Genomic DNA, 15146 nt, shown 5'->3' with positions numbered 1-15146 from the left:
CCGGAGCGTGCTAGCTCGCAGCCGGCCGAAGCGCGCTAGCTCGCGGCCTTCCGGAGCGCGCTAGCTCGCGGCCAGCCGGAGCATGCTCCGGCAAGCTCGGACGTTGGCTCCGGCAGCTATTTACACTGGATCCGGTGTAAATAGCTGCCAGATCATAATTACAGTAAACTAGAATGGAATGTTAACAGCAATGCAATGCCTTTTCTGGCTAATTTTATTCGTCTTACCTCCAACAAAGTGGTCACTACACAAGCGTTGGTATGCCGCTCCTGTTACAAAACCATCTGTAAAGAGTTTGGACTCCACCAATCCACAGTCAGACAGATTGTGTACAGATGGAGGAAATTCAAGACCATTGTTACCTTCCCCAGGAGTGGTCAACCAACAAAGATCACTCTAAGAGCAAGACGTGTAATAGTAAGCGAGGTCACAAAAGACCCCATGGTAACTTCTAAGCAACTGAAGGCCTCTCTCACATTGGCTAATGTTCATGAGTCCACCATCAGAACACTGAACAACAATGGTGTGCATGGCAGGGTTGCAAGGAGAAAGCCACTGCTCTCCAAAAAGAGCATTGCTGCTTGTCTGCAATTTGCTAAAGATCACGTGGACAAGCCAGAAGGCTATTGGAAAAATGTTCTGTGGACGGATGAGACCAAAATAGACCTTTTTAGTTTAAATGAGAAGTGTTCTGTTTGGAGAAAGGAAAACACTGCATTCCAGCATAAGAACCTTATCCCATCTGTGAAACATGGTGGTGGTGGTAGTATCATGGTTTGGGCCTGTTTGGCTGCATCTGGGCCTGGACGGCTTGTCATCATTGATGGAACAATGAATTCTGAATTATACCAGCTAATTCTAAAGTAAAATGTCAGGACATCTGTCCATGAACTGAATCTCAAGAGAAGGTAGGTCATGCAGCAAGACAACGACCCTAAGCACACAAGTCGTTCTACCAAAGAATGGTTAAAGAAGAATAAAGTTAATGTTTTGGAATGGCCAAGTCAAAGTCCTGACCTTAATCCAATCGAAATGTTGTGGAAGGACCTGAAGCGAGCAGTTCATGTGAGGAAACCCACCAACATCCCAGAGTTGAAGCTGTTCTGTACGGAGGAATGGGCTAAAATTCCTCCAAGCCGGTGTGCAGGACTGATCAACAGTTACCGGAAATGTTTAGTTGCAGTTATTGCTGCACAAGGGGGTCACACCAGATACTGAAAGCAAAGGTTCACATACTTTTGCCACTTGTGGATGTGTAATATTGGATCATTTTCCTTAAGAAATAATGACCAAGTATAATATTTTTGTCTAATTTGTTTAACTGGGTTCTCTTTTTTACAGTATCTACTTCTAGGATTTGTGTGAAAATCTGATTGTTTTAGGTCATGTTTACGCAGAAATATAGAAAATTCTAAAGGGTTCACAAACTTTCAGGCACCACTGTACATATGATGATAAATGCTTTGATGCTTAACATTCCTTTAAAACTGATGAAGGCCAGGAGAAAACCGGTTAGGGAGGCTGCCAAGATCAATATTAAAATTACAGCAATTTCTGGTAAGTACTGGTTGCTCTTTACATGTGAGAGATCCTGAAGACTTTATATGCCTGTGCTACTGGGTACGGTAGCAAGATGGAAGTCCTTTTTTTTTAATCTAAGCTCAGCTAAAGTTTGGGGGGAAAATACATCCCCAAAACCATGTGGAATAATGTTATGGTCTGAGCATAAAGGTGAACTACTTGGCCATAATACCAAAAGATATATTTGGCAAAAAAAAAAAGCACCTCACCAAAAGAACACCATCCCCATGCTAAAGCATGGTGGTGGCAGCATCATGCTTTGGGGCTGTTTTTCTTCAGCTGGAACTGGGGATTTAATCAGGGTGGAGGGAATAATGAATAGCTTCAAATGTGAGTCAGTTTTGGTGCAAATTCTTAAGACTTCTGCTAAAATACTTAAGATGAAGAGGAATTTCAGCATTTTGGTGGACAGGGGTCAGCGTTGGCTCTCTGACCGGCTTGTGGCTACTCAGCCCCGTATGTAGCAAGTTGCAATACACCTGTGTTTTTGACTCCTTTCTGTCATAGTCAGTATTTAACTTTTTCAGCAGTTTGTGCTACAGTAGGTCTTTTGTGAGATTGGACCAGATGAGCTAGCCTTCTCTCCTTACACGCATCAATGAGCCGTGGACTCTGTTGCAAATGCACACTTGCACGTTGTCACAAACGTGTAATACAGGCTCCAATGTTGACAGCATGATGGCACGCAGCATATTGACTCACGAGAGTTACTGCTCACTCCTGTTGCACTCGCATGACCTTGCTGCACTCTGTTTGCAACAGGAACAGTCCTGGAACTTTTTGATCGCATCTCATAAAAGAAAGCTAATGAACTTTTACTTAAAGACCTCTGTCATTATGCTGTCAAGCAAATATCCCATGGTGTCAACTTGGAGATAAAGCCAGCAGCCTCTAGCTGTCTAGTATTATTGCACACTTTTTACGTGTTCATCATGCAGCATTTTGTGTGTGCATGGCTGAACAGTCGAGTACAATTTAAATTTTTTTTTTTTAATTTAAAATTGTTTTTGTATTTACTGATTAGGAGCATCTGGACAGGCTGCACAAGAAACAGCTGTGGACAAGACCAGCATGATGAAGGAGCAGATTGCAGAACAGCTAAAGCAGCTAGAAGAAGAAATCACTGCTTGTAAGACACACGAATGCATACAGTAGTACTTCATTACACCAAATTTTGTGTGTGATATACATACTTACATAATGTGTGTGCGTGCGTGTGTGTGTGTATATATATATATATATATATATATATATATATATATATATATATATATTAGTGTGTGTGTATATATGTGTGTGTGTGTGTGTGTATAAAACCCCAATTCCCAAAAAGTTTGGACGCTGTGTAAACTGTACATAAAAACAGAATGTGAAGATTTGTAAATCATGGAAACCCTATATTTCATTGAAATATATATCAAATGTTGAAACTGAGAAATTTTATTGGTTTTTGAAAAATATGTGCTCCTTTTGAATTTGATGTCAGTAACATGTTTCAGAAAAGCTGGGACAGGGGCAACAGATGACTGAAAAAGTTGTGTAATGCTAAAAAAAACCTAATTTGGTTAATTGGCAACAGGTCAGTAACATGATTGGATATAAATAGAGCATCCCAGAGAGGCGGAGTCTCTCAGAAGTAAAGATGGGGAGGAGTTCGCCGCTCTGTGAAGGACTGCATGGGCAAACAGTGCAACAATTTTAAGAATTGTCTCAATGTAAAATTGCAAAGAATTTGGGGACCACATCATCTATAGTACATAATATCATTAAAGGATTCAGAGAATCTGGGGAAATCTCTGTATGCAAGAGACAAGGCTGAAAACTGACATTGGATACCTGTGATCTTCAGGCCATCAGGCAACACTGCATTAAAAGCAGACACATGTCTGTAGTGGAAATCACTGTATGGGCTCAGGAACACTACAGAAAACCATTGTCTGTGAAAACAGTTCATTACTGCATCCACAAATGCAAGTTAAAACCAGATATAAACAATATCCAGAAACACCAGTGCCTTCTCTGGGCCCGAGCTCTTTTGCGATGGACTGAGGCAAAGTGGAAAATTGTCCCGAGGTCTGACGAATCAAAAGTAGAAATTCCGTTTAGAAATCATGGACACCACATCTTCCAGGCTAAAGAGGAGAGGAACCATCCGGCTTGTTATCAGTGCACAGTTCAAAAGCCAGCATCTGTGATGGTATGAGGGTGCATTAGTGCATATGACATGGGTAGCTTGTACATCTGGGAAGGCATCGTTAATGCTGAACGATATATACACGTTTCGGAGCAATATGCTGCCATCCAGACAAAATCTTTCTCAGGGAAGGCCTTTCTTTCAGCAAGACAATGTCAAACTGCATTCTGCACATATTAAAACTGCATGGCTCCATAGTAAGAGTCCGGGTGCTAAACTGGCCTGCCTGCAGTCCAGACCTGTCTTCCATTTAAAACATTTGGTGTATTATGAAGTGCAAAATAAGACGAAGGAGACCCAGAACTGTTGAGCAACTGAAATTGTACATCAGGCAAGAATGGGACAACATTTCTCTTTCAAAACTACTGCAGTTGGTCTCCTCAGTTCCCAAACGTTTACCGGGTGTTGTTAAAAATAGATGTGATGCAACACAGTGATAAATATGCCCCCGTCCCAACTTTTTTGAAATGGGTTGCTGACATCAAATTCAAAATGGGCATATGTATTTCAAAAAACAATGAAATTTCTCAGTTTCAACATGTGAAATGTTGTCTTTGTTCAATGAAAAATAGGGTTTCCATGTTTGCAAATTATCGCATTCTGACTTTATCTACAGTTTACACAGCGTCCCAACTTTTTTGGAATTGGGGTTGTATACGTGTGTGTGGGGGTGGGTGGGGGGTTTCCCTGTAAATACTTTATTACTCTACTGAATGAAGTTTTGTTTTGTTTTTTTTATTTATTTTTTTTCCTTTGGTGGGGGGGGTCATTTCTTTTGGACATTTTAAGACAAATATTTGAGTTTAGCGTTAGTTAAATATTGATCCTGGTTTGATTAATACAGAAGTCTGTCGGCTGTGTCTTTTTTTTTTTTTCTTTTCTTTTTTTATTTATTTAATTAATTTTTTTAATGTGTGTATGCGCTTTAAAAAAAATTGCCTTGCAGAAGTATTCATCCCCCTTGGCGTTTTGTCTTTTTTTGTCGCATTACAAGATAGAATTAAAATGGATTTTGGGGGGATTAGCACTATTTGATTTACACAACATGCCTACAACTTTGAAGGTGCAAATTGTTTTATTGTGACACAAACAATAATTAAGATGAAAAAACAGAAATCTGGAGTGTCGCATGATCTGTCACATGAGGTCTGTATAAATCAACCTGCTCTGGAAGGACCCTGACTCTGCAACACTACTAAGCAAGCAACATGAAAACCAAGGAGCCTCCAAACAGGTCAGAGACAAAGTTGTGGAAATGCATTGGGTTATTTAAAAAAAAAATCACAAACTTTGAATATCCCACAGAGCGCCATTAAATCCATGATAGCAAAATGGAAAGAATATGTCACCACGACAAACCTGACAAGAGAAGGCCGCCCACCAAAACTCAGGCCGGGCAAGGAGGGCATTAATCAGAGATGCAACAAAGACACCAAAGATGACACTGAAGGAGCTGCAAAGATCCACAGTGGAGATGGGAGTATCTGTCCACAGGACCACTTTAAGCCGTACGCTCCACAGAGTGGGGCTTTATGGAAGAGTGGCCAGAAAAAAGACATTGCTTTTAAAAAACAAACAAAAAAAAAACCTTGGAGTTTGCCCAACAGCATGTGGCAGACTCTCCAAACACACTGAAGAAGATGCTTTGGTCAAATGAGACTAAAATGTATCTTTTTGGCCAGAACACCATTCCTACAGTGAAGCATGGTGGTGGCAGCATCATGCTGTGGGGATATTTTTCATCTGCAGGGACAGGAAAGCTGGTCAGGACTGAAGGAAAGATGGATGGCACTAAATACAGGGCAATTCTGGAGGAAAACCTGTTTGAGTTAGCCAGAGGTTTGAGACTGGGATGAAGGTTCACGTTCCAGCAGGGCAATGACCCTCAACATACTGCTAAAGCTCCACTGGAGTGGTTTAAAGGGAAAACATTTAAATATCTTGGAATGGCCTAATCAAAGCCCAGACCTCAGTCCAATTGAGAATCTGTGGCATAACTTGAAGATTGCTGTACACCAATGCAGCCCATCTAACTTGAAGGAGTTGGAGCAGTTTTGTCTTGAGGAATGGGCAAAAATCCCAGTGGCTAGATGTGTACATTTTGTGTAAATCAAATGGTGCTAACCCCCCAAAATCCCATTTTAATTCCAGCTTGTAATGTGACAAAACAGGACCGACACCAAGGGGGATGAATACTTTTGCAAGACTGTGTGGTGTGTTGTGGGTGGTTTTATTTTTTAATTTTTATTTATTTATTTATTTATTTATTTATTTAAATAGCTTTTCCAAGTACAGGCTTTGATCGGCACACATCCCCAGTGTTCAGTCCAGCTAATCCCGAGAACACTATAGAGGACAGCCTGGCCATGCTGGGGGACCATGTCGCACAAATGCTGGACACACATCTGACCTCAGCCACACAGACACTTCTCAGTGGGTTAGTGTCTGTTAAATTTCCATAGAAAGGCAAAGATATCAGTATAGCATGACCAAGCATATATAGTCATGAAGAAAAAGAAAGTACACCATCATTCAACTCTGTTTTTATTTATCAGGGCCTAAATAACAATTCTGTGGTCCTAACCAACTTCTGTACCCAAACCAATAACCTCAGGTGATACAAAAAATAAATAAAAGTAAACCGACGTTCAGAAACCTGGGGGGGAGTACACCCTTCATAGTTCTACAGTCATTGAGAGTAATTAGCAGGCAGGTGTTAATAATGAAATGCACAAGACTAGTTAATCATAAAGAAGTATGACTACCTCCTATAAAAGCTGAACTTTTTGCAGTTTTGTGTTCTGGAGCATGCAGTTGTGTATCTGCCTCTGTCAGCACATTCAAGCTTATGTTCGTGATGGCACAATCTGAAAAAGACTGAATAATTGTGGTTTTCAGGGAAGGGTAGCTAGGAAAAAGGCCTTCTCTTGAAAAAGAACATGGTAGCATAACATCCATCTATCCATTTTCCATAACCACTTATCCTGTGTAGGATCACAGGCAAGCTGGAGCCTATCCCAGCTGACTATGGGCAAGATGCGAGGTACACCCTGGACAAGTCACCAGGTCATCACAGGGCTGATGCAGAGAGACAAAACAACCATTCACACTCACATTCACACTTGCGGTCAATTTAAATCCACCAGTTAACCTAACCTGCATGTCTTTGGACTGTGGGGGAAACCGGTAGCCTAGTAAACTAGACCCACCCGCCTAGCGGCCAAAAATATTTTTGCCTAGCGAATGGGTCTAGCCTCGCACCATATAAACAAAAACACCCCGGGCATCAAATCGTGCCCGCCAATCACAACGCAAGGTTTTTGTTTGGATTCTTTGGGCGGGCTTTTGCAGGAGTGACGACAAAGCTGCGCAGCGCTGGAGAAAGCGCAGCAGGAAAGATGGCTACGGCTAGTGAACAGCGCGCGTTTGACTCCGCTTTGGAATCAGTTTTAGAAGAATTAGACTTGGAGTTTTCGTTGAAACATGAGCAGGAAGAGGCTGTCCGCTCATTCCTTTTCAAGAAGGACGTTTTCGCTGTTTTGCCGACCGGCTATGGCAAAACTCTGATCTACCAGCTGGCTCCGCTCGTAGCCAAAAGGATGGGGCTAGTTTGTGCAGTACGAAGAATTAATAAACAGCTTTGAAACATTACTTTTTGATTGTTTCTTATTTTCCCGTTATTTTAAATTTAAGGGAAATTATTTCACCAAACACCACTAAATAAAAACTCTCAAAAACAGTTTAAGCAAACCCTTGAAAAACACTTGAAAAAAATAAAAGTGTATGTTAAGTATGTGGTACAGACTCCAAACTTGTGGTCATTATCTCCAAACTTCTTAATATCTAGAACCTGTTTATTAATTAATACGCATTTTGAAAAATTATTTATTTCAAGGTCTCCCCCACTGCTTTCTGTCGCTCTGACTATGTCACAGTCACTGTTGCGCTGATTGGTCAGAGCGTTGGCCTATACGCACAGTTTGAAAGACAGCGGGTTGTTCCTCCTACACCCGTCGGAAATGTCTACGGATCGAGGCCAGACTAAATATTCACATTTAGTCTGGCTTGCCAGGCTAGGAAACCGGAGCACCCGGATGAAACCCACGCAGACACGGGGAGAACATGCAAACTCCACACAGAAAGGCCCCCCATCAGCCACTGGGCTCGAACCCAGAACCTTCTTGCAGTGAGGCGACAGCGCTAACCACTACACCACCATGTTGCCCTGCGGCATAACTTAAGTTTGCAAAATTGCATTTGAACAAACCATAAATGTCCTGGAGAAATATCCTTTGGACTGATGAGACCAAGGTGGAGATGCTTGGTCATCATGGATAGCAACTTGTTTGGTGAAAACCAAATGCAGCATATCTCCACAAGCACCTCATACCAACCTGGAAGGGTGGTGATGTTTTGTAGCCACAGGACCTGGGGAAATTTGTGGTCATTGTGACAATGATGAAGTCCACTTTATACCAGAATAGTTTTGAGACAAATGTGAGGCCATCTGAACCAAAATTGTGTGGGGTTGTTTTTGTGTCAACTGAGGGGGGTGGTTTATTTATAGAAGTTGGTGAGGACTGTATAATTGTTATTCAGGCCCTGACAAAAAAAAAATTTCTTTTTCCCCATGATTGTACACAATATGGCCAAAAGTATGTAGACCGAACCATTACATTCATATATGGGTCATCCCTACACTGTTGGCACGAAGTTGGAAGTGCACAGTTGTTGGCTGGCCTGCACAAGGCCCTGACCTTTGGAATGTTCAGCAAACACGTGTCCACATACTTTTGACTATATAGGTTATATAATATAAAAAATATTACATTACAGTTGATATAAAAAGTCTGAACTTCCCTGTTAAAACTGCAGGTTGTTTTGATGTAAGAAATGAAACGAACAGTCCCCTGTGAAAGTTTTAAAATGGCAAGGCCAATTCTTTTGTTTTTGCTCCACACCATAGAGAGTTGGGTTTAAGATCAGAATATGAGTATGAGATGACGAATCAGAATTTCAGCTTTTATTTTCTGATATTTACAACTGTGTTAAACAACTTTGAATATGGCACCTTTGGTGGTACTCTTTAGCTGAAAAAGTATAGGAACAGGGAGTCTGAATGTGAATTAATAAACACTTTAATATTTGGTTGCATTCCTCTTGCTTGCAATAATTGCATCACGCCAGTGACATCAGCAAACTGTTGCATTCTTCTTTTGTGATGCTTTTCCAGGCTTCAGGTGTTTATTTTTGTGGGGTTTCTCCACCTTCTGAAGAGGAAACAGAAAGGAAATTCATGTTCAGTTGGGTTAACGTCTGGTGATTTTTAAAGGGCCAGTTTAATCTTGACCTTTAATCTTAACCTTCCACTTGTTATCCCCTGCTGGCCAAAAGGCCTAAAGGGGGATTATGTCGTGGTGATTTTGGTCCGTCTGTCCGTCCCGGGAAGGGTGCTCACCTTCTGAAATCAACTCCTCTCACAAATTTTGGAGGAATTTCACAAAACTTGGCAGGATTCTTTGTTATATGTCGGTAATACACACATTGCTATTTTGTTAAATTCGGTCACATATTTTACCAGCGTTACAACCCTTGATTAACAAAATTATACTTTGACAAGTTCATGAACGTGTTTACCTTCTGAAATCAACTCCCCTCACAGTTTGTGGAGGATTTTACCAAACTTGGCAAAAGGCATTGTTCGATGTTGGTCGTACGCATATTGTTATTTTGTTCAATTCGATCACATTTTACCAGAGTTGTGGCCCTTGATTAACAACCTTGTACTTTCACAATTTCATGAAGGTGTGCTTGCCTTCTGACATCAACTCCTCTCACAATTTTTGGACGAATTTCTTGAAGCTTGGCAAAAGGCCTTGTTATATGACGGTAATACGCATATTGCGATTTAATTTGTGAAAAATTTTACCAGAGTGTTTCCCCTTGATTAAATAACTTGTACTTTGACAATTTAATGAGGGTGTACGTTCTTCTGGAATCAACTCTTCTCACAATTTTTGGAGGAATTTCACCAAACTTGGCAAAAGGCTTTGTTATATGACCATTATACGCATATTGAAATTTTGTTTAATTTGGGCAAATTTTACCAGAGTTATGCCCTTGATTATTAACAAACTTGTACTTTGGCAGTTTCATCAAAATGTGCTTGCTTTCTGAAATCAACCTCCCTCTCAATTTTTATTATCCCCTGCTGGCCAAAAGGCCCGAGGGGGGATTATGTCATGGTGATGTATGTCCATCCGTCCATCTCATTAAGGGTGCTCATCTTCTAAAATCAACTCCTCTCACAATTTTTAGAGGAATTTCAAGAAACTTGACAGGATTCTTCGTTATGTGTCAGTAATACGCATATTGTAATTTCGTCCAATTCAGTCACATTTTACCAGGGTTATGGCATGGTTGCCAGCGTGGGATATTGTGCTCTCAGAGCACTCTTGTTCCTCTTGAAGTATTTTATTGTGTTGGCAGTGTGTTTTGGGTCCGTGTCTTGCTGCAAGATGAGGTTCCTCCCAATTACTCTGTCTGCCTGCCTCCCTGCCAATTTAGAGAAATGCATCCAATGTTTCTGCAGACTTCTGAATTCATTCTGCTGCTACCATCACGAGTTACATCATCAATGAAGATTAGTTCCAGAATCAGCTTTACAAACCCAAACCATGACGTTACCGCCTCTGTGCTTGACCGATGAGCTCCTATCCAACCCCAAATCAGAAAAAGTTGGGACAGGTATGGAAAATGCAAATTAAAAAAAAAGAAAGAAAGAAAGAAAGCAGTAATTTTTAAATTTACTTTGACTGACTTCTATTTCACTGCAGACAGAATGAACCCAAGATATTTGTTTTGTCTGGTCAATTTCATTTGTTAATATGCGTCCATTCCTGTGTTTCAAGCCTGTAACACATTCCAAAAAAGTTGAGCAGGGGCAGTTTAGGGCTAGTAATGAGGTAAAATGATGTGATTTCAACAGGTGGCTGTAATCACGATTTGGTACAAAATTAGTATCCAGGAAAGGGCTAGTTTTTGAGGAGCAAAGCTTGACCAAGTATCTCCAGTTTGTTGAACAAAGGTGTGAGAAAATAAATGAAGTGTTTAAAAGCAATGTGCCTCTAAAGATACGAAGGAATTTGGATATACCGTATTACCCTGTACTGTGCATAAAACGATTCAAGGAATCTGGAGGATTTTCTGTGCGTAAAGGGCAAGGGCGCAAGCCTAAGCTGAACACCTGTGATCTCCGATCCCTCAGACAGCACTGCAGCATGAGCCGTCATTCATCTATGGCTGATATAACCACATGGGCTCGGGATTACTTTGGCAAACCTTTTGTCAAGTGCTACAATACAGAGTTACATCCACAAATACCAGTTAAAACTTTACTGTATAAAAAGGAAGCTTTATGTTAGCTGTGTCCAGAAGTGCTGTCGACTTCTCTGGGCTCGGAGGCATCTGGGATGGACCATCACACAGTAGAAATGTGTATTGATGAAATCAGTATTCCAGGTGGGCTGGGGTGTTTTTATTTTAATTAATTTATTTTTTTAATGAAGAAATGAATGCCGTGTGCTCCAGACCAAAGATGAAAAGGACCATCCAGACTCAAGCAACAAGTCCAAAAGCCAGGGTCTGTCATGGTATGGGGTTGTGTCGGTGCCCTTGGCAAAGGTAACTTACAATTCTGTGATGGCAGCATTAATACAGAAAAGTACATTGAGATTTTGGAGCAACATGTGCTGCCTTAAACACGACCTCCTTTCCAGGGCTAGTTCAACAAGAAAATACAAAACCACATTCTGCACACATTACAAAGGCATGGCTGTGGAAGAAGAGGGTGTCTGTCCCCAATAGAGAATGTGTGGAGAATTTTGAAACAAAAGATATGACCACCAGACCCTAGCCTGGCAAGCCAGACTAAATGTGAATATTTAGTCTGGCCTCGATCCGTAGACATTTCCGAAGGGGGTGGGAGGAACAAACCGCTGTCTTTCAAACTGTCTCTGTGCGTATAGGCCAACGCTCTGACCAATCAGCGCAACAGTGACTGGGACGTAGTCAGAGCGACAGAAAGCAGTGGGGGAGACCTTGAAATAAATAATTTTTCAAAATGCGTATTAATTAATAAACAGGTTCTAGATATTAAGAAGTTTGGAGATAATGACGACAAGTTTGGAGTCTGTACCACATACTCATTTTTTTTCCAAGTGTTTTTCAAGGGTTTGCTTAAACTGTTTTTGAGAGATTTTATTTAGTGGTGTTTGTTGAAATAATTTCCCTTAAATTTAAAATAACGGGAAAATAAGAAACAATCAAAAAGTAATGTTTCAAAGCTGTTTATTAATTCTTCGTACTGCACAAACTAGCCCCATCCTTTTGGCTACGAGCGGAGCCAGCTGGTAGATCAGACTTTTGCCATAGCCAGTCGGCAAAACAGCGAAAACGTCCTTCTTGAAAAGGAATGAGCGGAGAGCCTCTTCCTGCTCATGTTTCAACGAAAACTCCAAGTCTAATTCTTCTAAAACTGATTCCAAAGCGGAGTCAAACGCGCGCTGTTCACTAGCCGTAGCCATCTTTCCTGCTGCGCTTTCTCCAGCGCCGCGCAGCTTTGTCATCACTCCTGCAAAAGCCCGCCCAAAGAATCCAAACAAAAACCTTGCGTTGTGATTGGTGGGCACGATTTGATGCCCGGGGTGTTTTTGTTTATATGGTGCGAGGCTAGACCCATTCGCTAGGCAAAAATATTTTTGGCCGCTAGGCGGGTGGGTCTAGTTTACTAGGCTAACCAGACCCCATACTGTCCCAGACCTTCAGACCTGTTTGCAGGAAGACTGGGACAAAATAACACCCGAAACGCTTCATCATTTGGTGTCTTCAGTCTCTAAACATCTTTTCAGTGTTGAGAAGGAATGGCAACATTTTATAAAATGGTAAATGGTTTACTGTCCCAACTTTTTTGAAATGTGGTGCAAGAATCAAAATTGAAATAATAATAATAATTATTATTATTTATTTTTTTAAAGATTTTTTTGGGGGGCTTTTTTCACCTTTATTGAATAGGACAGTGTAGAGACAGGACAGGAAATGAGTGGGAGAGAGAGACGGGGAGGGATCAGGAAATGACCTCGGGTCGGAATCGAACCCGGGTCCCCGGATTTATGGTGTGGCGCCTGAGCCACGACGCCCCGATTATTTTTTTTATTCTTGAGGTAAAACATCAAATAATGTGCTACTGTGTTGTTTTGAATGCAATGTGGGTCAAAGATTAATGAAATAATCATTGTTTTTAATTTCAGTTTCAACATACTGTCGCAACTTTTTATGATTTGTGGTTGTATATTGGATCATGAGCAGATACTTTTCCTCTGCACTTGGCCTTTCTATCACATTGGTAGAGGTTAATCTTGGTTCCAGAACTTTTGTGGCTCATCTCTGTATTTTTATGAATACCAGTCTGGCCTTCTGATCTGTACTGCTGCTGAGTGCTTTGTATCATGTGCCATGGGCTCAGTATTTCTGCTCTTGAGTGGTGGATTGTGATCCCTTCACCCCTGCCCTGTGGAGGTTGTTGGTGACCCTCACTGACTGTTGTTTCTGGGTTTTTCTTTACAGCTCTCACAATGTTTTCTATCGTTAACTGCTGGTGTTCCCTTGGCCAACCTGTTCAGTATCTGGTTCTTGATGCACTAGTGGTTTTTATTTATTTTTATTTTTTTTAAATCCCTTCTGGCCTTTCAGCCAGTGGGGGGGGGGGGGGGATTATGTCGTGGTGATGTATGTCCGTCACGACACCTGGTAAAAGGCTTTGTTGTATGTTGGTAGTACGCATATTGCGATTTAATTTGGTTTGTGAAAATTTTACTAGAGTTTTGACCCTTGATTATAAACAAACTTGTACTTTGGCAGTTTCATCAAGGTGTGTTTGTTTTCTGAAATCAATGTCCTTCACAACTTTTGGAGGAATTTCATGGAATTTGGCAAAAAGGTGGTGGGGTGTTTTTTTTTTTTTTTTTTTTTTTTTTTTTTTTTTTTTTAAATCTCCCACTGGCCAAAAGGCCTGAAGGGGAATTATGTCGTGGCGATGTCCGTCTGTCTGTCCCAGGAAGGGTACTCGCCTTCTAAAATCAATTCCTCGCACTTTTTGGAGGAATTTCACAAAACTTGACAGGATTCTTTATGTCGGTAATGCGCGTGTTGCAATGTCGTTCAATTCCATCACATTTTACCAGAGTTACAACCATTGATTACTAAACTTGTACTTTGACAATTTCATGAGGGCATATTGAGCACTTGGATATAGTTGCCAGCGGTGGATATTGTGCTCTCAGAGCACACTTGGTTTTCCTTTTCTTTAGGACATTCCAAATCATTGTATTGAATAGAATAGACTTTTATTGTCACTGCACAGTGGGATACAACGAAATTGTGGGAGCTCTACCCAAAACAGTGTACAGAAACAAACGAGAATAAATAAAAACAATAAAATAAAGAATACAACGTATAAAAATAGGTGGCATTGGCTATGTTGAATGCCTGTGCAATGGCTGTGTGCCGCCCCCCCCCCCCCCCCCCCCCCCCAAATGTTTTGTGTTTTTTCCTTTGAAATTTGTTGATTGCTATATCACATTAAAGATGGAAAAAGGTCTAGCATGATTACCTCTGCCAACTTTTTGGAGGACAGTATGGTTTTGCCTCCCTTTGTTTGACTTTTCCCAACATAACTCAAAGTAATGAAATGGATTTGTTTTATTTATTTATTTATTTGAGGCAAGGTGGACCATGGGCTAAGGAAGAATTGGTTTAGATTTTGATGTAAAGCTGGATATGTATAGTATGGGGCGTCACGGTGGTGTAGTGGTTAGCGCTGTCGCCTCACAGCAAGAAGGTCCGGGTTCAAGCCCCGTGGCCGGCGAGGGCCTTTCTGTGTGGAGTTTGCATATTCTCCCCATGTCCGCGTGGGTTTCCTCCGGGTGCTCCGGTTTCCCCCACAGTCCAAAGACATGCAGGTTAGGTTAACTGGTGACTCTAAATTGACCGTAGGTGTGAATGTGGGTGTGAATGGTTGTCTGTGTCTATGTGTCAGCCCTGTGATGACCTGGCGACTTGTCCAGGGTGTACCCTGCCTTTCGCCCGTAGTCAGCTGGGATAGGCTCCAGCTTGCCTGCGACCCTGTAGAAGGATAAAGCGGCTAGAGATAATGAGATGAGATGTATAGTATGTGGATCCAAGATTATTATTATTATTATTATTATTTTTTATTTATTTATTTATTTATTTATTTATTTTTTTAATTTAATTAAAATTTTTTAAATGTATTTCTCTGTTCCCAGTGTAACTCAAAAAGTAGAGAATGGATTTG

General features: G+C 41.1%; 1 protein-coding gene across 1 annotated transcript in view; it reads left to right on the top strand.

Annotated features, from left to right (window-relative positions):
- bcl2l13 (BCL2 like 13) overlaps positions 1-15146 on the top strand; it is a 60425-nt gene that overhangs the window by 15408 nt on the left and 29871 nt on the right. The window contains exons 3-4 of the mRNA XM_060923909.1: positions 2606-2710; positions 6056-6212. Coding sequence (XP_060779892.1) covers positions 2606-2710; positions 6056-6212 — 262 coding nt within the window. The remainder of the gene's footprint in view (positions 1-2605; positions 2711-6055; positions 6213-15146) is intronic.

Source organism: Neoarius graeffei, chromosome 6, assembly GCF_027579695.1.
Source record: "Neoarius graeffei isolate fNeoGra1 chromosome 6, fNeoGra1.pri, whole genome shotgun sequence".
NCBI classification, from domain to species: Eukaryota; Metazoa; Chordata; class Actinopteri; order Siluriformes; family Ariidae; genus Neoarius; species Neoarius graeffei.
The sequence above is the reverse complement of the archived record's forward strand: the minus strand, read 5'-3'. Positions and strand labels throughout refer to the sequence as shown.